Below are 20441 nucleotides of genomic sequence, written 5' to 3' on the forward strand. Positions count from 1 at the left end.
TCTGGGAAGGGGGAGGAGCCCGCGATTCTTCCTTGCACCTGGTTCTCTCGCTCCGCTTGTTGTCTCTGCCCTTCTCCCACCCATCCACTTTCCCCAGCCAGCACCCAGTTCTCATGGGTTGCATTTTCCGCTTCCGCGTCCCACCTTTCGCCAGCAGCGCCCGTTTCCACTACTAAGGCTCAGCAAGGGGGGAGGGGGGAGGGGAAGCAGCCCGGAGGGACCAGAGAGCCCGGAGAGTGGGACCAGAGACGGGAGCACTCACAGACCACCAGCCAAGAAGACCCAGAAGACTATCCTCAGCCCCGCTCGCGTACGGATTGCACAATGGTGCCTGCTAAGCTCTGGGACGCGCGTTTTAAGCCTCTCCTGGAGACACCCATTCCACGAAACGAGGTGTTTTATTTCGGGGTGGGCGGACTGGAGATGGGGGGTGGGGTTCGTGTCTAGCAAAGGTAAAGAAACCCCCCAGGCTAAGAAAGGGACATGCTGTCAAAAAAGCTCTCTGTGTGCGACTTCAGCAGAGAAAAGGAGAAGGGGGTTTACATTGGCAGCAAAGGGAAGTCACGCGGGTTTGCTACCTGTAGCTCTGGGCAGAAGTAGCGAAGGTGTGGGTGCCTCTGTGCAACAGGGATGGAGTGTGAGAAATCGCCGGTATCTCAGAATAACCACATGGCAAAACAGGGAGAAAGACTCTGCCCGTTTACCGCTGTCCCGTGTGAGACCTCCTGGTCTGATCCCTGTTCATTTCATGTGCTGTCCTCTGCATTTCTGTAGCTGATGCTTTAGCAGTGTCTCAGAGGCACTTCCAGTAAGAGAGAGAGATTCATGCAACCTCAGAACGGTGCTTCCCACAGAATAAGTACGGCTGGGCTCTTAGCGATACATTATTAATAATAATTAATTATTATGATAATTGTACTCACCCTCCCCCCCGCAATTACCCATCCCCAGTAGCATACAGACCACTTTGGCTTTCAAGAGCAAGCGTGAAGAAAACCAGTCGCAAAAAGGCATTGCTTAAATGGAACTGCAAAGTGAGATAGACGGGGGGAGGTGCTGCAAGTGTGTTAATTTTGTGTCTCTGAGCAAGAGTTTGGCCGGATCACTCTAGAATGGGGCGGGGGGGGGGGGGGAAGAGAAGAGATTATTGGTGGATTCTTATTGATTATCTGAACAAGAGTGAAAACAAGAGGTGCAGCATCCACCAGTGCCCATGTGAGGAGGTGATGATTTCCAGAAGGGAGGAGGGGACAAGGAGGAGGGAAGGAGGTGGAGTGATGCGCATCGGACATCAATCATCATCATCATTTTAAAATAAAGCAAACAAACAGGGCGAGGGGGAGAGCCAGACTTTCTAGATAAGTGCATCTGATGCGCTGCCCTCGTGTCTTTTCCTTCGCAGGAGCCTACAAGACCCCAAGAAGGGCGCAGATCTCTCAGGGACCGCAGAGCCAGACAGTGACTGGGCATCACCTGAAAAGAACGTGGACCGTCTACAGGAAGGGAAGAGCCCGCAAAAGCCAACCCGAGGAAGGAGCTGCAAACAGAGGACAAGCCCCGTTGATGGAAGTTAAGCACTAGCTTGCATTGCAGGCTTCCAACTCCTCTGTGGAGAGGGGGAGGCTATTGAACGTGATTGTAGGTGCCCCTCGGTCACCCTGAGGGTGATCCCAAGACCCACCCGAGGGGAGCGGGAAGAGAGAACAAGGAACGCCTTGCAAAGGGAAGGCGAGGGGAAAGGAGCAGAGACAGGCTGTGCCCGGAAAGATGCTGAAGGGAAGTTTGTGAAGTGAACCTGAGAAGGGATGCGCAAGCCGGAGAGCCATGTGGGAACATGACCAGACGCTCATTTGCTAGCAGCAGCTGTCCAACACACCAAACCTGAGCGGTGTGTCCTGAGCAGGCAGTGGAAAGGAGAGACCCAGGGAGAGGCAGAGAGCAGAGCAGGGACTCCAGGAGATCAGTGGGCAAGGGCAGAGAGCCACCTGGGCTTGGATCCCAACGGGGAGAGACGTTTCCCTGACCCCGCTGGGTGAAGCGCACTGCGCAGGAGATCAGGCGGCGCCACGTGTATTAATTAAAAGCCCGGGTATTTCTCTGCTTGCCCCGTCCACCTGCCCAGTTGGCTCAAGGTCCTGGGTGTGCAGGAGCATGCTGCTGGCAACACCCCTGCTCCTAGCGACCTGGGTGCTCAGCGCTGTTGACTCTGACCCAGCCTGGAGACACCCCCGGTCGCTGGCGCTGAAGAGGGACCAGAACCAGGGCTCCCTGGAGGGGGAACCATGCTGGCTAGGGACCAAGCTCCTGCGAGCCAGGGCCATCCCTCAGCACCACCCCCGTGCGCTCTACCCGGGCAGAGGCGCGCAAAGCCCGGGCGCACAGCTCCGCGGAGAGGGGGCGCGCAGCGTAGGCGCCCCAGAGTCTCTCAGCAGCACCGGGTCCACGGGCCAAGACGCCGCGGCGTGGAGTCCCGGGGAAGGCCCGGGCCTGGAGCGGCTCCGGTCCCGCAGGAGCGCGGAGCCCAGCAGCGTGGACGACACGTGGGAAGAGCCCGATGACTTGCACCAGCGCGCACGCCCCAGGGCTAGGCCCCGCCAGCTCTCCCGGCGGCGCAGCGGCTCGGGCTGGGGAGGGCCAAGCTCTCCCCCTCCAGGCGGCCTCTCTGCCCTCTACTTCTCCGGGAGCCGGGAACAGCTGCTGGTGAGGCCCGAGGTCCTGCCCGAGGTCCCCAGGGGCGAGTTCACCATCGAGGTCTGGGTGAAGCCGGAGGGAGGACAAAGCAACCCGGCCATCATAGCAGGTGAGGTGACCCTGTGCCAGCGCAGCGCCCTGCTGGGGGAGTGGGGTGTGTGCCAGCCTGCGGCCGATGGCGGTCAAACCCCACAGAGTGCGCGAGGGAGAGCTGCCTGCTCAGCCTGCGCTCCCATATACCAATACTCCTGGAGCAGTGCTGCATGGGAGGCAAAGTGCCAGCCCCAGGCAGAGATGTGTAAAGCCAGGGATGGGCTAGAACTAGGCTCCCTTGGATCTGAAACCCCAGCACCGCAGGGAGAAGAGTGGGCCAGATGAATAGACTCCAATTTAGGTCCAACTGTAGAGCTGGGCCCAGAGTGGCATGGTTAATGAATCCATCTCTTCAAACCGGGTACCCCTGGGCTGCCCCTTGGTAACCTCTCCCCCAGCCGCGAACTGGGCTTGTGCATCCAGAGCATGCAAGTGCTGGGCGGATTAAGATGTAGCAGGTGAAGAGGCATCCAACTGTGTGAGCCAAACCATGCCGGTCATAAAACACAATCCTGACTGTCTGATCCAGAGCCAGCAGAACTTTCCAGCAGAATCCCTCAAAGCTCCTACCGCCTGATGCTAAAGGTGCAGAGTTTAGACTTAGTTCAAATTGGCACCTCTGGATCTGGTTCCCCATTGCCCTGCAATTTGTGCAAAGCGGGTTTAGCTCACCTACCATTCTGATTCGGCAGCGCTTTACACCCATTTTGCACCAGTGTAAATGGCTACACGGGGTGCAGGGTTATGGGGAGGTGGCCCCAACCTTTTTCAGACTCCGAGATTTAGCTCCAGACAGCAACTCTGTGCGGTCTGGGAGTTTCCCTGGAGGGAGACCCCTGGGGAAATACATATCTGAGAATTGCTTAACCTGCTGCTGGCACCAGTACTGAATAGAAAACAGCATCTGGGACTGATCAGTGGAGGTATGTCCTTATGGGATAAACACCTGGCAGCTACTAGCTGGATGGTGTGATACCTTGAAATGGGAAACAAGGTTATTAATCTTTCCCATCAAGGAGTCATTCGGAACATGTGGACCTGACATCCCCTCAGGTATCTGAAGTCTGTCCCTAATCTCAAATGATTGGTCAACCCAAAAGGTTTGGTGTTCAGATTCAGTTCCAATAAGTGCCTAAAAGGTTGGATGCATCTCTAAACTTTGCAGGAACTATGCAGACCTCTTGGGTCTGCAACATTGGTTGAGAAATCTCAAGTCCCTCAGGAGATTTGGTGACTTCTCACTTCCAGTCAGTCTAGAAACACTGTGAGGCAAACCTTCCTCCTGGCATTCTGGAAATTCCAGACCTGAATGGGGGCTGAAAAGAGGAGGGGCACAGGGGAAATGGAAGGATAATGTTTGGGAAAATTAATCAGACTGGGTGGTTGTGTGTGGTGGTTTTTGTTTGTTTGTTTTTTTGAGCCTCTAAGCAGTTTTGGGTGAAGGTTGGGATCAATTCCTCTTGTAGCCAAACTGGTCCACTTGTCCCTATTAAGTTCAGACCAAGTTGACCTCTCTCCCATACTCATCTGGTCTTATAACTATCGTCATTACCGAAAAAATTACTGCCATTTAGGAACATCTGAAGAATAATATGTACGTGCAGGAAATGAACCTCACCTAATTTCCACCTCTCTGTGCTGCTGTGTTCTGTCTGAGCTGTGGCAGGTAACAGCTTGACGGTGACACCTTGGGTTAATTGAACCCAGTCACTGGCCATTGCAGAGAGATCCCCCGAGTGAAATATTCATATGCTATCATTAGAGATGTATCTGAAACAACCTCTCCGTAGCCCCAAATACCACTCGGCTTTGGGGAAATTCAGACCGAAGTCTAGACCAGATTCAAACTATTAACTAGTTTCTATGTTTCCTTTCATCAGCTGGTTCTGGGCTAGGCGAAGCAAGGACAAGTGAAAAGATTCTTTGGGGGCATATCTTGAGCTCATAGGGTTCCTTTTAAAATCCCCACTGCATCCCGCTGCTATTCTGCAGGCTTGCGCGGGGGTGGGGGTTCCCATTCTTCCCAGTTGAGTTAGCCACTGCTGTTCTCCCACATTCCCAGCCTTACTTGGCAGGGCTCCCGTGTTTAGTTCCCTTCAGCAGAACATAGCAGTGAAGTTCCTCCTGGTTTTTGTCCAAGGAACCCCCTGGGAGATCTGGCTGCAGGGAATACATGCCTGCTGGCCACAGGGTGGCACTATTGCCATGCACAAAGGTAGCCAGACCAGTCTGGTTAGGACCACAGGAATCGTAAGGACAGGGCGAACTCCCCAGCCTGCACCTGTTTAGAAATATATCTTCTCTCTGGGCCTTGCTCGCTGGCTAGTGAGAGGTGTTTTGGGAGAAAAGAGAGGAGAAGAGCTTTGCAGCAGGAGCATGGCTGATAAACTTTTAAGGAGTCTTTTTTCCACCAGCCATTAGTGAATTTAGTGCTGAGGAAAGATGCTGATCCACCCGCCCTGGAGACGACAAGGCCTTTATTTTGCAACAGAGCAGGTACAGCACAAGTGACAGCAGCTAGGCCAGGCTTCCCTCACCTCGCCCCAGCACCCTGTCTCTGTCCTGCTCTTGAGTGAGCCCTTCTAGCAGGGTAAGGGAGTTCAGTCTCCATGGCGCGATGTATTCTGGGCCTCTCTGCTGAGGCTGCATTTGTACTATAGACACTTGTCCACTGTGAACTAGGCCACCAAATCTGTTCTTGGAGGCCATGAAACAGCTGTGAGATGGTGCTGGGCTTGGCTCAGGTGGATCAGGAGATCAGAACTTGGAATGAAAACATGAGAGCTGGCTCTGTATGGCAGATTGGTGAGGAGAGGCTCACAGACCTGCTGAGAGAAGGAGCCACCCTCTGAGGTCAGGGGGGTGCTGTGGGTGGGGTTTGATATTAGATAGGCCGGTCAAGATTTGTGTCTCACTTGGTATACGCCAAAGGTGGGAACGGCGGCAAAAGAGTTTACAGGTTGAGGGCGTTCAGTTATGGGTGTGTAGAAGACTTTTCTGCTTCTTCTCTTCCTGTTTGATCTTGTGTGTGTTCATCCCCTCCCTGCAGCCCACTGTGAGCGTTTATGGATGGTCTCCCTCATCTTCCCTAACGCTCTTCTGTAACCCCATCTTAGCTCAGAAGGCTTCCCTCCTCCAACGGAAACTCCACTTAGCCTCAAGGGAAAGTAGCTGGAATGTCTTTTTTTCCACTAGGCTGGCAAGCGCTTGCCATAGCAGCAGGAGCTCCCTGGGACTCCGAAGCGGCGGCTGCGTCTTTGCTGCGGTAGCAGCCGCAGGTGCTGGGTGAGAGGCGAGGAGGAGAAAAGAGACGAGCAGCACAAAAGGAAACAGAAACATGGTGTTAATTGTGCTGCCCGCTGGCCCTCTGAGGGGTTCCATGCCCTCCCCACTCTGTTCGCAGATACACCAGCCGGGCAGTTGTTTGGCTCTGGCTCTCTGGCCTGCAGCTGTTGGGTTTAGCCTGCCCGGCTAGCCAGATTTTCAAGAGGCTGGGAGATAGAGAGGGAGAACTGTCCATGACGACTGGCACCGACATTAGTCACTAGCTCCAGGGTTCTAGGGCTTGAGTCAGCCGAACGCTACTCTCCCTTTCCACCCCAGCTCCGAGCCACTGCCTGATTGGCTCCCTCTGTCCACAGCTGGGAGCTCTGACTGCATGTGGGAGGAGCAGTTTCCTGGGCACAGGTGGCATGGCCTGTGCTTTCATGCATGTTGAGCTTATGCCAGTTCTTGGTCTCTTCAGTGTTTCCTCCCCACTCCCATCAGTGCAGGAGCCTGAGGACGGGACTGTCATAGTGTCCCAGGGTGCCTGTGGTGTTGTCAGGGGTTCTCCCTACCCGAAGATGTTATAGGCGGTAGTGGAGGAAGATAACAGAACTGGATCCCTCACATTGTCTTTGTTACCTGCTAAGTGAGGTCACCCGGGCTTAGTCATCCTAGGCCTGAGCCTCCCTGTAGCTTGTCTTTCTGGCATCTCCACACCCTCAGAACTCTCCCCTCTCAGCTGATTCTGCTGCACCAGGGATTGTTCCTTTGTCAGCGTGTCCTGGGCTTTGGCTTCCCTGTGATTCTCCCCATGCATCCCGCCAGCATGGCCCACCTGGGCTGAGTCATTACTCCATTGCTACCCCTCTCGCTTTGCTACCTGTCTGTGTTAGGGAGTAGCAGGCTGTGCCTCTTCATGGCCCAGGGGATTGGTTTCCCATGACCTGTGCGTTTTCTCAACTCCTCCCCTTCTCCTGCAGAAGGCATCACAGTGCGGTGGACAGGGCACCACTGTGTGTCTTAAGGAACATCATTTGCCCTTTATGTGCCTCAGTTTCCCCATCTGTAAAAGGGGACTAATAAGGCTCAGCTCCCTTATAAAGCATGCGGAGATCCAGAGATGAATGGCTATTATTTGTATTATTACTTGATTTCCTTTTCCTTTTCCTTTTCTTTTTCTTCTCTCTCACCCCTCAGTCTCACCACTCCTTTGGCTTCTATCCACATTCTCCTTCACCCACCTCTTCCACCTCACCCTCATTCTGCTTTCATGACACACTTCAAGACTCTTCTGTGGCCCCCTTCAAACTTCTCTCCCTCTTTCCATCTTCTAATCCCCCCTCTGCCCACTCCCTGCCACCTTGCGGCTCCCTGCTAAAGTTGCTCTACTCCCCTATGTCTTTGTTCCATGCTGACACCACTCACTCATGGCTGGGGTGGGGAGGGAGCACTTTCTGGACCCCTGAGAGGGGCTTGTCCAAATCAGTGCTCACTGCCAGCAAAGATGTGTGGAAGGTCCACCCACTATCACTTGCTGTTCTGATCTGGTTTCTTTCATGAGGTGTCACTCAACATCCTGCGTATTGACTCTTCACTGTCCTCATGAACACTTCTCCCAACCACCCTTCCTCTGCTCAGATATTTGCTACATTCTAACTTTTGCAGCTGGAAAAGATTCCACCATTGCATTTGAATTCTGGTCGCTCATCTTCCCTGATCCACCTGAAACCCAGCGTGCCTGCCAGCTCTCCTTGCCTTACCCAGCCCTCGGTGCTCCCTAACTAACATCCCATCTACATCCACCTTTCATTAGCAAGTGCTATTCTCTGCCCTTCGAGGCATTCAGGCTTTTCTCCAATCCAGAGTACCTTTCTCTAAGAGTTGAAGATGCCTTGTTCCTTGCATCTGAGCATGGATCCTGCTCTCTCCCCATTGCTGCTCTTGAGGCTATTGATTATTCTCTCCCTCTTTTGCAGCATCCCCAGCACTCTGCTCTCTTGGCTGGGCTCTATTTTCCTGCCTTCCCAGGGCGTTACTACTTCACCTCATCCCTTCCATTGTGGAATGGCCCAATACACATGCCTTGTCCTTGTTCCTGTCTCCTCTGGGACACATGTCTAGCATTAGCCCGGGTTATCAGTTATGTGAATAGCAGCTTCTGTTCTCTGTTCCCCTTTTCTCCCCTCTCTTCTTGTCTTAGTTACATCACAACAGGCAGCTGCTGTGGATTATTTTCTAAGCTGTAATTCTCCATGTCATCGCCTCCAAAACTTGGGTCAGAATTCCTCTTTAACTTGGCCCTGCCTTTGCTGAAATCTTTGAAGGTCAGGTGCAAGGGCAGAGCTGCTGGCCTGGATTATCAAGAGGTATTATAGGTCGGGATTGAAGTGCAGTGGTGCCGTGCCTGGTCTTAGCATGGCAGCGGGTGACCTGTACATGCAAGGAACATCCATGCTGATATCCTATATGAGAGGTATTAGCAGCCTTTGGCATAGCTGACCACAAGGCTGGATTGTTTATGAGATCTGGCAGGAATTAGTGGAGTCATCTTAACCTGGTTCTGCTTGTTTTCCTTGGACATATTCCAAAGGGTCAGGATGAGTGGCTACTCCTCCTCCTCCACATCTTTTTGCACAGGCCTCTCTGAAATAGAGAAGACCACAGAACGCCCAGCTACGACTTCCCCAGGGAACATAAGCAAGAGGAAAACCATGACGGCTGTGGAGGGATAGAAAGTCTGAGCTTTCCAGATCACTGTTGCTCCTTCGTTTGTGTACATAATGTCTAGATACCATGGTGATGGCCAGGTTGGACATGCAATAGGCAGAAAGACAGGACTGGAATGGCAGAGGGTGCTGTGAACTTGAGACACATTGGTCTGTGTGTATAGAGGAGCTTGTACCATTTTGGTTGTAAGTAAGTCTCAGGCCAGGTCTACAAACCAGTTTAGTTGAGCCAATGCACCCTTGCATGTGGACCCTCTTAAATCAGTTTAAACCTAGCTTGTATTGATTTGGCCTGCACTTGCAAATTACAGGTAATTGACAGGCGAAAGGAAAATTGATTCAAGCCAGATTTAAGGCAATATAAGGGTGTCAGCACAGGTTTATGCCAGTTTAACTAAGGGCTTGTCTACACACAAACCACTACAGCGGCACCACTGCAGCTGTGTCACTGTAGCGCTTCAGTGAAGATGCTACCTCCCGTTGGTGTAGGTAATCCACCCCCCTGAGAGGCCACAGCTAGGCTGACGGGAGAATTCTCCTGTCGACCTAGCGCTGTCTACACCTGGGGTTAGGTTGGTTTAACTGAGTTGCTCAGGGAGTAATACTGACCTAGTTTCCTAGTATAGACCAGGCCTTGATCTGTTTCTAAACTGATTTAAATTAATCCAGGGCAACGTCTGTGTGTAGACAAGACTTAGCAAAAAGGGAGCCATTCTGCAGTACAGGAGCAGAGAGAGATGCATTGAGGCAGGAGACTGAGAAGAGGGGGCTCTGAAAGTGCCCCAGGTGTAGACAGAGGGCAGACTCAGGAGCAGTATTGGAGCGCAGGACATCTTGGAGTTGTGAGCAAGAGGAAAGGGTATGCGTGTGAGAGGCATGTGTATAACGCACTGCAGGTACACTTAGCAGTGTCTGACATCTCTGCGTGGGAGCCACCACATCTGGCAATGATGTGTCTCAGTGGTGAACGGGAGGGCAAGGGGTTCTGAGAGGCAGAGAGAGGAGTGGTGTTGAAGAGTTATCATGAACTCTCCCTTCAAGGCGGGATCCCCAGACAGGGGTTGGAGGGCTCAGTTGCTTTTCTGTTTGCTGGTTTTTCTAGATGGTTTGAATTCCATTTTGCTGCTGTGAGCTGTTGGGCTTAGGTGAGGGCCAAGATTTTTAAAAGGGAGCCATGATTCTGGGTGCCTCAGATTTCGTGCGCCCAATTAGAGACCCTTGAAAAGGGGTCTGGGGCAGAGCATCCACTCTCTTGAAAGATATTTCAAACTGGCCACCCAAATGTTGATGCCCTCCAAGACCCCAGTCACTTTGGAAAATCTCGGTCAAACTTGTCTACATGAGAAAGTGGTGCTGGCTTAATTTGAAGATGTGATTTAAAAAAAAAAAGATTTAGTTAAATTGGTGCAAAAGGGCTGTGTGGACACACTGATGTCAGCATAAACCAGGCTAATTACAGTTTAGCTCAAGTCAGTTAACACTGTCATACTCCAGTGATGGACAGCAGTATAAAACCCTAAATTAGACAGACTAGGAATTGGTTTAAGCCAAACTGACTTTGGCTTGCTTTATACAGAACTGAATGTTTCCACACAGGGCTTTGTACCACTTCGGCTAAATCTCTTTAAACACTGATTGATGACCCTGTCTGCAGGAGAAAGTTGCATCAGTTTAACTTAAGCTGGTTTTGAAACACAAAGGGTAACGTTTTCAAAATGCCAAAGAGCCAGCTATTTGAAGGTATTTAGGCTCCTAGCTGGATTTTTCCAGGCATTTATTGATTTCAGTGACTGTTAGGAGCCTACTGGCTTTTAAAAATGTCATTAGGCATGTACATACCTTTTAAAGATCTGGCCCTGAGTGACTTAGGGTTAGGTTGGTTTAAGGCCCATTTCCAGAAGTGACATACATCCTTAGGAGGCTGTTTCAATGACAGCCAATGGGATTTAGCTGCCTCGGTCACTTAGGCACTTTTGAAAATTGCCCCTCTCCCCCAAATGCATGTAAGGGTAGGTGCAAAGAGACCTGAGGCCAAACCCACCACTAGTGCAAACCCACTGAAAATTAATTATACCTGAGAAAAATATAGGAGACTTGGAGACTCACCTGCCCTTCCCGGCTAGCTGTCCTCTAGCTGGGCTGAGGTGCATTGCTGCGGCATACAGGTGGCTTGCATCACACCTGTCTGTGCTGTACCAGGTCTGGGGAGGGGGAATGAGTCCTTCCTTTCCCTCTCTGACCCTCGCCCACCCATGCTGAGTGCATGACTGAGAAGAAAACTAGAGCGTGAAGCAAAGCTGTAAATCTGTCTTGAAGCTGTTAGGGAAACAATTCCTGGAGGAGTCTATTTTGCTTGGGGTTGCCGTGTTCTAATTCTTAAAAGCTTTGGCCTGCAGATAAAAAGCTTAGCATCTAATCCCATCCCAGAGGAACACTGTTCGGAGAGCTGCTCAAAAACACCTCACTTGCTTCAGACTCGCGCTCTCGCCTCTCATGCTTTCTCCTTCCCTCCCTTCTCCCCCTTCCCTCTCTTTCTCCCTTTGCTTACTCTCTGTCCTGTTCTCCCATCAGTCTCTCCCCTCCCCTAGCTGTCCCTCCACCTGCTAATTGCTTCTGCAGACAGCAGTGGCACCCGGCAGAGCACCCGGCGGCCTGTTCTCTTGACTCAGATCAGGTTAATTTATGCTTGTGTTTTCAATCTGGCCAAGATTCCCCTTCCCCCAACAGAAAAACAGATGACATGTGTTTTGAGTTATTGCTTCTGGTGTTGCTCTCCTGACTGCGCCGCTGCTTTAGATACCTCCTCCCTCCCCCGAGAGACAGCAATGCTTTCTGAGTCGGCTGAGGGCTTGGGAACATGGGCGGCCTGTGAACCGCATGTTTGAGGAGGCTAGACCCCGGCTTTGCCCCTTCTGCCAGAGGCCCCACCCTTCTGCCCCCCTTCCCTGCCGGAGCCCTGTGCTCCCCACCGTGGCCGGAGGAGCCCAGCCCCAGCCACCCCAAGTCCCACCCTGCCAGCCCATCCACCCTAGCTCAAGCCCCAGCCCTCGCCAGCTTTGGGGGAGAGGTTGAGCAAGGGCAGGAAGAGGAGCAGCGTGGGCAGGGCCTCAGAGCGGAGCATGGGTGGGGCCACGCCTGGCTATTTGGGGAGGCTTAGCCTCCCTTGGCCTATGACGCCCACGCCTGGGAAGCGCCAGAGGATTCCACTGGTGGAAGGTTCTCTAGCGGACATGGTGGCGTGGGTTCCTGCAGCGTGTCTTGCCAGTGGCAGCTATGAATTTCAAGGAAATGCAAAGCGTGCTTAGGCCATTGCTTTAGTGTACCAGCTAGGCAGTGTCTCCCGGGAAGCACCCGCCAGGCCCAGCTGTGGTGAGCAGGGCCCACAGTGCTCTGTCAACAAAAGTTCTGACTCTAGTGGCAGCAGCTCTGTGACGGGGCCAGGTGTGGGTGCTTGTACTCATTCAGGGCCTCGTATCGAGGAAGCATAGCGCATGGCCCTTGGAAGCACTCTGCAAGGGCATGTGTCATGCACGGGTGGTTGGGGAGTGGGGAGAGCATGTGTAGGCCTTGAGAAAGGGCCTGCATTAGCCATGAGCTCACCCGCCCTCTGCGAGATGTGTGGGTTGTGCGGGCAGTTGGGCAGGAGGGGGAGAAATCTCCAGGAGGACGCTGTGGAATGGCTGCAGCCTCGGGACAGGGCACCAGGACATGGAGCCCTCTGGTTCCCATAGCAGGCCCCAGAGCATCCTTTAGCTCAGCAGCAGAGTGAGGGTTTAAGAGGTTCTGCCAGGTTCCACCAGACCCTCCTCCCCCTCCCTCTGAACCTGTGGGGCACAGCAGCAGGAGTCCCAGCTCTCCTGTCACTTGGCTGGGCTGCTTTCCCGTCACAGTCTCTCCTGTCCCTCGCTTTATGTTTTATGAGTCCCTTCTCTGCTCTCTCCTTCTGCCCCCTGCAGGTGTGTTTGACAATTGCTCCCACGTGGCCAGCGACAAGGGCTGGGCGCTGGGCATTCGCACGCTGCAGCACCCAGGGAAGAAGGATGCCCGCTTCTTCTTCTCGCTCAGGACAGACCGGATGAGGAGAGCCACCGTGGTGTCTGGCTACCGCCGCTATCAGCTCAACACCTGGACTCACGTGGCCGCCACGTACGACGGGCAGTGGATGACGCTCTACCTGGACGGGGTGCGGGTCAGCAACAGCAACTGGCAGGCCGGCGCCCTGCATAGTCCCTTCATGGCCTCCTGCCGCAGCTTGATTCTGGGAGGGGACAGCTCCGAGGACGGGCACAACTTCCGCGGGCACCTGGCGTCACTGGCGCTCTGGAGCGTGGCTCTGCCCCAGGTCAGGCTGCAGCGTGGCTTCTTACAGAAGAGCGAGAGTGGGGAGGCTGCCATGGTGCTTGGGGCCGGCTTCGCCCACCTGGAGGAGCAGTGGGTGGCCTTCAAGGACGGGGGTTACCCGCTGCTCGAGTTCCTCCATGCGCCAGAGCCTGAGCTGCTGTCTCCACCGGCGCCCCCGGCCTGCGGGCAAACAGCCTGCGACAACGTGGAGCTGATCTCCCGCTACAACGGGCACTGGCCACTGCGCAGCGAGAAGGTGGTGCGGTATCGGGTGGTCAACGTCCACGACGACCAGGGGCTCCACCCCACTGTCAGCCGGGAGCAGGTGGCATGCCAGCACCGGGCCCTGAGCGAGGCCTTCGCCCGCTACAACATCAGCTGGCAGCTGAGCCTGCACGAGGTGCACAACTCCTCCCTGCGCCACCGCACCATCCTGGTCAACTGCGAGCCCAGCAAGATTGGCAACGACCACTGCGACCCTGAGTGCGAGCACCCGTTGACTGGCTACGACGGGGGCGACTGCCGCCTGCAGGGGCGCTGCTACTCCTGGAAGAGACGGGACGGTGTCTGCCACATGGAGTGCAACAACATGCTGGACGACTTCGACGATGGGGACTGCTGCGACCCCGAGGTAGCTGACGTCCAGAGGACCTGCTTCGACCCAGACTCACCCCAACGGTAGGCAAGGGCATGGGGAGGCTCAGGGGCAGTGTAGGCTCCCACACAGCTCTACCAGGGCACCTGTGTGCACGCAAGGCAATACCTCTGCTAGTCCAGTGCTAGGCTCCCCGTACACACGGCTCTGCTAGCGCACCTCTGTCCAGACTGCCAATACCCCCTGCTGTTCCATTCTCATGTCCACATCTTCTAGTGCACCTGAGCCGTGACCTGTTGCTCCACCATTGCAGTCCTGACACAGCCCCTTCTTCCACACACTTCTCCAGAGCCAGTGCTTGCGCATGGGGGGCCTTAGCAGGAGTATCCGCGCCCCCCACGATACTAAAACAGGCAAGTTCTTATAATCAAAAGCAAATAGGGGGCCCCCTTGCGCTACTCAAGGCCCTAAGCAATCACTTAGTCTGCTTATGTCTAGCGCCGGCTTTACATCTCTCTCTCAGCATACTTTAGCCCTTATCTGTAGCCCCTGCTATTCCAGTCCTGGGCCTGTTCTGAGGGGCTCCTGCCATTTTCCAAATTCACAGTGGCTGTTCTTTCGGTGGACAGACATCCAATAGGAACTAGGAAATTCATTTCATTTTTACATAACTAGGATCTGAGACCAGGTGAGCAGAGACGAAACAAAGTTAGCATCAGGCTATAGAACTCATCTGGTTTAAAAATCTCTGAATCAGATTCACCAGTGCCCTCCAGCTATTCGGTGTCGCTGCAGTTGAGCCAAGTTCGTTGCTGCTTTGCCATGTCAGGGTGGTACCAAGAAGCCAGAGCGCACCAGTGAATCTATCCGTTTGTGTCTGTGCGAGTAATTGTGGGATTACAGAGAGCTGGGGTGTGTACTGCAAACACTTCTCCATCAGTACCCTTTCAATGTTGTTAAAAAACCCACACATTCAATAAGCGGAACTATCTCAGTGCAAGATACAAACAAAAATAAAAGATGTGGGGGGAGGGGGATGGGATGCATAAAAAGAAGGAGCTGCAACTCGTCAGAGCTCTGCAGAAAAGCTGGGAATCACACGAATAAATTCCATAATCTGGAAACAGCTGGAGAGATCCCCCTGGAATGCTCTGTCCCATGCTGTAGGGAATAGAGAGCCCACCTCCTGTGAATCTCAAGGGGCCTCTAAGGGCAGGTTTCCCACCTGCAAACTGTAGAAGATGCCAGATTTCTTGGCTCAGCCCTAGTGCACCTCTAGCGCCATTGTAACCCTGCCTGCAATGACTCAAGAGAGTGGGTATCAACCTCAGGGCAGATGGTTCGGGACCAGGGCACAAACCCCTAATTCAGAAATAATTCAGAAAATAAGAGACACTTCTATAATAATCAATCTCTGTATGACCTTTAGGGCTAAGTACTGGGGATCTCTTGCTTATACCTAGTAAACTTGCCCCTCAGAGTCCAAGCAGCATAGGGATCCTCAATTCCTTCTGTTTGCGGGTTTTATCCCCCTCCTACCACATGCACTGAGGTGCAATCTCAGCTGAAGGGAGGAATCCATTTGCATGACTTGTCTTCGTGGGGCGAAGGGCAGAACAACCAATGTCTTTTGTCCTTTTTAACCTCCCCCAATAGTCCATCTGGTGTCGATGGACCTTTCCTGTTGGACAGGATGGAGCACTTTCTATTGGAGACCAGTAGCTCATGCTACTTAATGTCTTGCTCCTGTCCGGTGGTTTACACAATACAACCGCTCCAATTTAACCTTACGGTTATGGGATACAGAGGTTATACGGGTGATTAATGCAGGTGGCAACGCCCCAGCATCCAATCAAGTCTAAACATTAAACACATTCTTACAATTCCAGTACCCATTTTAACACCACCAACACACAGGTGAGCCAGACTGATCCCAGCTATGCGTTTGTCAGTGTTTAGTGGAGACCTGGAGACTTCGGCATGCACTGGCACCTGGTTTTGCCAGCGTCACACCCACCTTGCCTCCGGAAGGAGTCATGCAGACCACCCCCTGCATTTTCATCAGCAGAATGGGGTTTGCTCCCTCTTGTGGAAAAGGCTGTGGGGCCCACCCCCAAGCCATGCACATCCCCAGGGATCCACACAGATCCTGGGTACCCATGAGGCCAGGGCTGTCCATGCAGATGTCCCAGGGCCCCATTGCAGCTCTGTGCTCGTGGCAGCCCTCCCCCACCTCTTCCTGGCAGCCCGGCTGTTAAGTTCACCACCATCAATCACACTGTACGAGGTGTCTCTTTCCAGCTGTCTCCGCGGGGCATTCGGTGCTGTGCCAGCGAGGGAGCAGTTGCCATTAATCATTACTGCGGGTTTCATTATTAATTGTTTGCCCTGAGCCAGCAGTGTGCCGAGCATAGTCTGCATTCCCAGAAAGGGGGGTGGGGGGCTCCTGGCCCTAAGACACCGCACAGCCCTAGGCTGCATCACCTTCCCCAGGGCCAGGAGAAGCTGGAGTGAAGAAAAAATGAGCATTATCCCAGGAGCCAGCTCACCCAGCCTTGCCCTCTAGGCACGCCCTGCACCACTAAAGGGAGCTGTTGGGTCAGGGGGAGGCAGCTGAGCAGGAACGAGGGAGAACCATGCACAGTGCTAAGGGGCATGGTCCCCCTTTGGCCAAGCGGGCAGGGCAGCAATCCCTACCCCTCTCATGCTGCACGTGCATCACAGGATCTGCGTACAAGAGGGAGCAAACCCCATTCTGCTGATGAAAACCGAGGTGGGGATGGGTCTCCATAGCTCCTCCTGACCCCTGGACCCATGCTGAGTAGTTCCGTCCTCTGGTGAGGAGCCCTGCTGTCTTTCGTGATGACTGTTCCCACAGTGAGGAACTACCCAGTGTAAGTCAGCATATCGGAATCCATCCCCTAATGAAGATCTCCACGGCAGGATAGCTCAAGGTTCAGATCAGAGCCAAATGCTGGCAGAGTTCTCAAAGGCATGTTTTTGCCCTGAGTTCAGCTCCCAACCAGGCTGGTGTGAGAGGAGTTAAAATTAAAAAGAAGAAGAAGAAGAAGAAGGAAAAGTAGCGTTTCTGCTCTGTCTGTGTACGGCAGAACCCAGAGGGTTTGCTTAAAATCTGACCTGTGGGCACATTCTGGGCCTAGCAGATCTCAGCGTGAACGGGGAAGCTTGGAGGGAGTCAGTAGCATCTTCAAACAGGGGTGTGGAGTGGGACCCATAATTCAACCTCCACTCCAGGAGTGTGGGAGGGGAGAGAGAGAGCCTGCCCCATTTCAGTACGTTGTGGGCCTGGTTCTCACTGCCCTGCCATTGCTGTTGTCAATCACAGTTGTGCAAAATAGACTTAAAATACTACCACCATCCACACAGCACACCGCCTCTGCACGGGGTCATTGACTTTGCAAGAGGTGAGACGGTGGAGAACGCGGCCCATCATCCTTGTATTGATACGACCTATGTTTGCAAAAGTGCCCAGTGGTTTGGGGGGTGGCTATGCTTCTTGAGGCCTGGCTGGAGACACCTGAAAGGGGATATGAATTATCTGCTCTCTGCAAATCAGGATCCCTTTGGGTATCCTAGTTTGGGCACCCAACTCATCAAGTCGCTTTTGAACCTCTTAATTGTATCCATACGGATACTGGCACAGATGGCATCACTGGGGTCGGAGACAAGCCTGCTCATTCCAGACCAACCCCTGTACACAGAGAGCACTAGGATTCCCTGCTAGAGGAAGGGCACTACCCACTCCCTCCCAAGAGACAGGCAGATGGTGCCGCTGTTGGAGATAGATGTGGCGTTAAGAATCCATGCAGCCTATGCCGCTGGGTGGGTGAAGGGAGGAGACAGGCACTCACACAGATCTCCTTGAGTCAACAAACAAAACCAGAGCAAAAGCAGCCTGCTTCCTTCCCAAGGTCTCTGTCAGCTGGGAGCTGAGCCCAGGGTAGTCCGGGGCCCAGAAGGGGCATGGGCTGCCCGGTTTCATTCCAGCCACCAGGCCTATGGCAAAGGTGCCTGTTGGATTGCAATTGTGAGGACATGGCACGCTTTCTTTAGTGCTTTCTTTCTTCACATCGGAGCGAACCTCCTCCTCTCTCTCTGCCTCGGCCTGGCTGGTTTTCTGTTGCATGGGGCGTTCACTGTGATGCTCCTGCGGGAGGGATGTAGCAGGTCTCAGTGGCTCTGGAGGGAGGAATCTATCTAAGCGAGTGGAACACAGTGAGTGGAAGTCGTCCGTGGCCAAGGCAAGTAGGTGAAGTAGCAGAACCTGGTGGGAAAAGGTACAACATGGACTTCTAAGGATCTGCGACTCATCTCCCCACCAGGGGCTGGAGAGCCTGAGGCTGAGCCAGCGCTGATTACGTGCTAAGCCTCACTGGGGAGGTTTTTGGTAACTGAAGATAAAGGGCAGCAAGGAGCTGCAGGGGAGGGGTGGGGGTGTGCGTGCTCAGAGGGTCAGCAAAGCTAGGGAAGCCGAGGAAACAGAAAACTGTACAGAGCTGGGATCGACACAGGACTATGTGTTTGTCTGGAATTGAGGAAGGTTTGCGTTTGGTGAGTTTTGATTTGACACCCTCGGGAGAAGGAGGAATGAAGGTGACTGGAACTCACGTGAGTTTTAAATGGGCCCTGCTGAGTGGGAGAAAGAGGTGGCCTGAGGTGTACAGGAAGGAGAGAGGGAAGTAGAAGTGGGGGAGGACAGGCAGCGAAGGGCTGATGGGCGTGAGATAAGTGAGGGGAAGAGAGACCAGACACTGCTGGCCTTCGGTTTTCCTTCCTACGCTCCTTGAGCATTTTTTGCACTTATTTGGATGGGCTGAGGAAATACTAGGGGAAGATGGAAGAGCTGTCTGTCAAATGGTCACTCTCCCACCCTGGCTACTGTCTGAGTAATACAGCTGGAATTGTGTTAGAGCTCCCTGTCATGAGACGTTCCTCCTGCCACTGCAATCACCCAGGTGCCAATAATATTCACTGTGCCACGTCTCTAGGTCTTTACATTTTTCCAAGTGCTTTCCAAGCACTAATTCATTTGTGTGAGGCTGTGGCCACCTGGGGTCACCGAAAATCCCCAGGCATTTTTCCCAAGAGCAGGGAAGATAAATCTCATTTCCCAGTTAAATGCCAATGTGGACAATAATGCTGCCAACCGAAATTCCTTTTACAGTTTCACATGGTTCACTTCCTGTTCTTGGCTGCTGTGTAGCATTGCCGTGTGCTGTCCAACAGTGTTCTATCCCCAGAGGTGGCTGCATTTTACTGTGTGTAAGGGGTGGTGGTGAATTGATTCTTGTTATTTATGCATCATTAATTAAGTGCTTCGAGTCTTTAAGGAGAAAGGGTCTATCTGAAATAAGAGAGGCCACATTTTTTGCTGGTATAAATTGGTGCAGTTCCACTGGTGCTTGCCCATTGACTTCAATGTGGACAACAAAATGGCAGATGAAATTCGGTGTCGATAAGTGGAAAATCATGCACATTAGAAAAAATAATCTAAACTATACGTACAAAATGATGGCGTCTAAGTTAGTTTTACCACTCAAGAAAGAGATCCTGGAGTCACTGTGGATAGTTCTCTGAAAATATCTGCTCAGTTATCTGCAGCGGCAGTCGAAAAAGCTAACAGAATGTTGGGAGTCATTAGGAAAGGGATAGTTGATAAGACAGAAAATATCATAATACCACTATATAAATCCATGGTATGCCCACACCTTGAATACTGCATGAAGTTCTGGTGGCCCCATCTCAAAAAAGATATACTGGAATTGGAAAAGCACAGAGAAGGATGTGACAGGGTGCATAAACGCCTCACTAGACAGGAGGAGAATAAGGAGCAGCTCTGGACTAAGGAGACTCCGCCCCTCTGCCCTTGCTGAGCATGCTTGGGTTGGAGGTGGGTTTTAAAGCCAGCCAGGCAGCTCAGTTGGGGGTTGGCAAGCCGGGGAGAATGACGTTCCCTAGGAGCTCCAGGAGAGGACCGGAGCTGAACCTGCTCCGATCCTGGGAGCAGAGGAGTGACAGCACCCAGCGACTGAGACTGGGGCTGGAAGCACAGAAGGCAACGTTCCCCAGGGAAGGACGGTGACCAGATGGGGTGCAGACTGAGGTAGGAAGTGACCCAGGGAAGCTGACTTGAGGCTGACACCAGACAGAGATGGGTGAGCAACCGAAGCAGCCTCCCAGGGCCCTGGGTTGGAACTTGGTGGAGTGGGAGGGCCCGGGTTCCCCTCTCCCTCCCTGCATCACATCCACTAGGTAGGTGGTTTTGCTGCCCCGCAAACTGTAGCCACTGGGTGGATTTTCCCCCTTCACTCCCCACAGACTGCACCCATTGGGGTGACTGCTGCTGTAGGTGCTAACCATTAGGCAGGATTCCCTGCTCCCCAATCACAAAGGGTAATAAAAATGATTAGGGGTATGGAACAGCTTCCATATGGAGGAGAGATTAAAAAGTCTGGGGCTGTTCATCTTAGATAACATATGACGCAGGAGGGATATATTACAGAGGTCTATAAATTCATGAGTAATATGGAGAAAGCAAATTGGGAAGTGTTATTTACCCCTTCACATAACACAAGAACCAGGGTCATCCATGAAATTAATCAGCAATAGGTTTACAACAAACACACAGTCAACCTGTGGAAATTGTTGCCAGGGATGTTGTGAGGGCCAAAAGTATAACTGGATTCAAAAAGGAATTAAATGAGTTC

The 20441-nt window shown here is 52.9% G+C and overlaps 1 protein-coding gene across 1 annotated transcript in view; it reads left to right on the forward strand.

Annotated features, from left to right (window-relative positions):
• The first annotated feature begins 2151 nt into the window (after positions 1–2151).
• PAPPA2 (pappalysin 2) overlaps positions 2152–20441 on the forward strand; it is a 170531-nt gene continuing 152241 nt past the window's right edge. The window contains exons 1-2 of the mRNA XM_077825344.1: positions 2152–2800; positions 12734–13796. Of these exons, the coding sequence (XP_077681470.1) occupies positions 2152–2800; positions 12734–13796 (1712 nt within the window). The remainder of the gene's footprint in view (positions 2801–12733; positions 13797–20441) is intronic.

This window comes from Eretmochelys imbricata, chromosome 8 (assembly GCF_965152235.1).
Source record: "Eretmochelys imbricata isolate rEreImb1 chromosome 8, rEreImb1.hap1, whole genome shotgun sequence".
Classification (NCBI taxonomy): domain Eukaryota; kingdom Metazoa; phylum Chordata; order Testudines; family Cheloniidae; genus Eretmochelys; species Eretmochelys imbricata.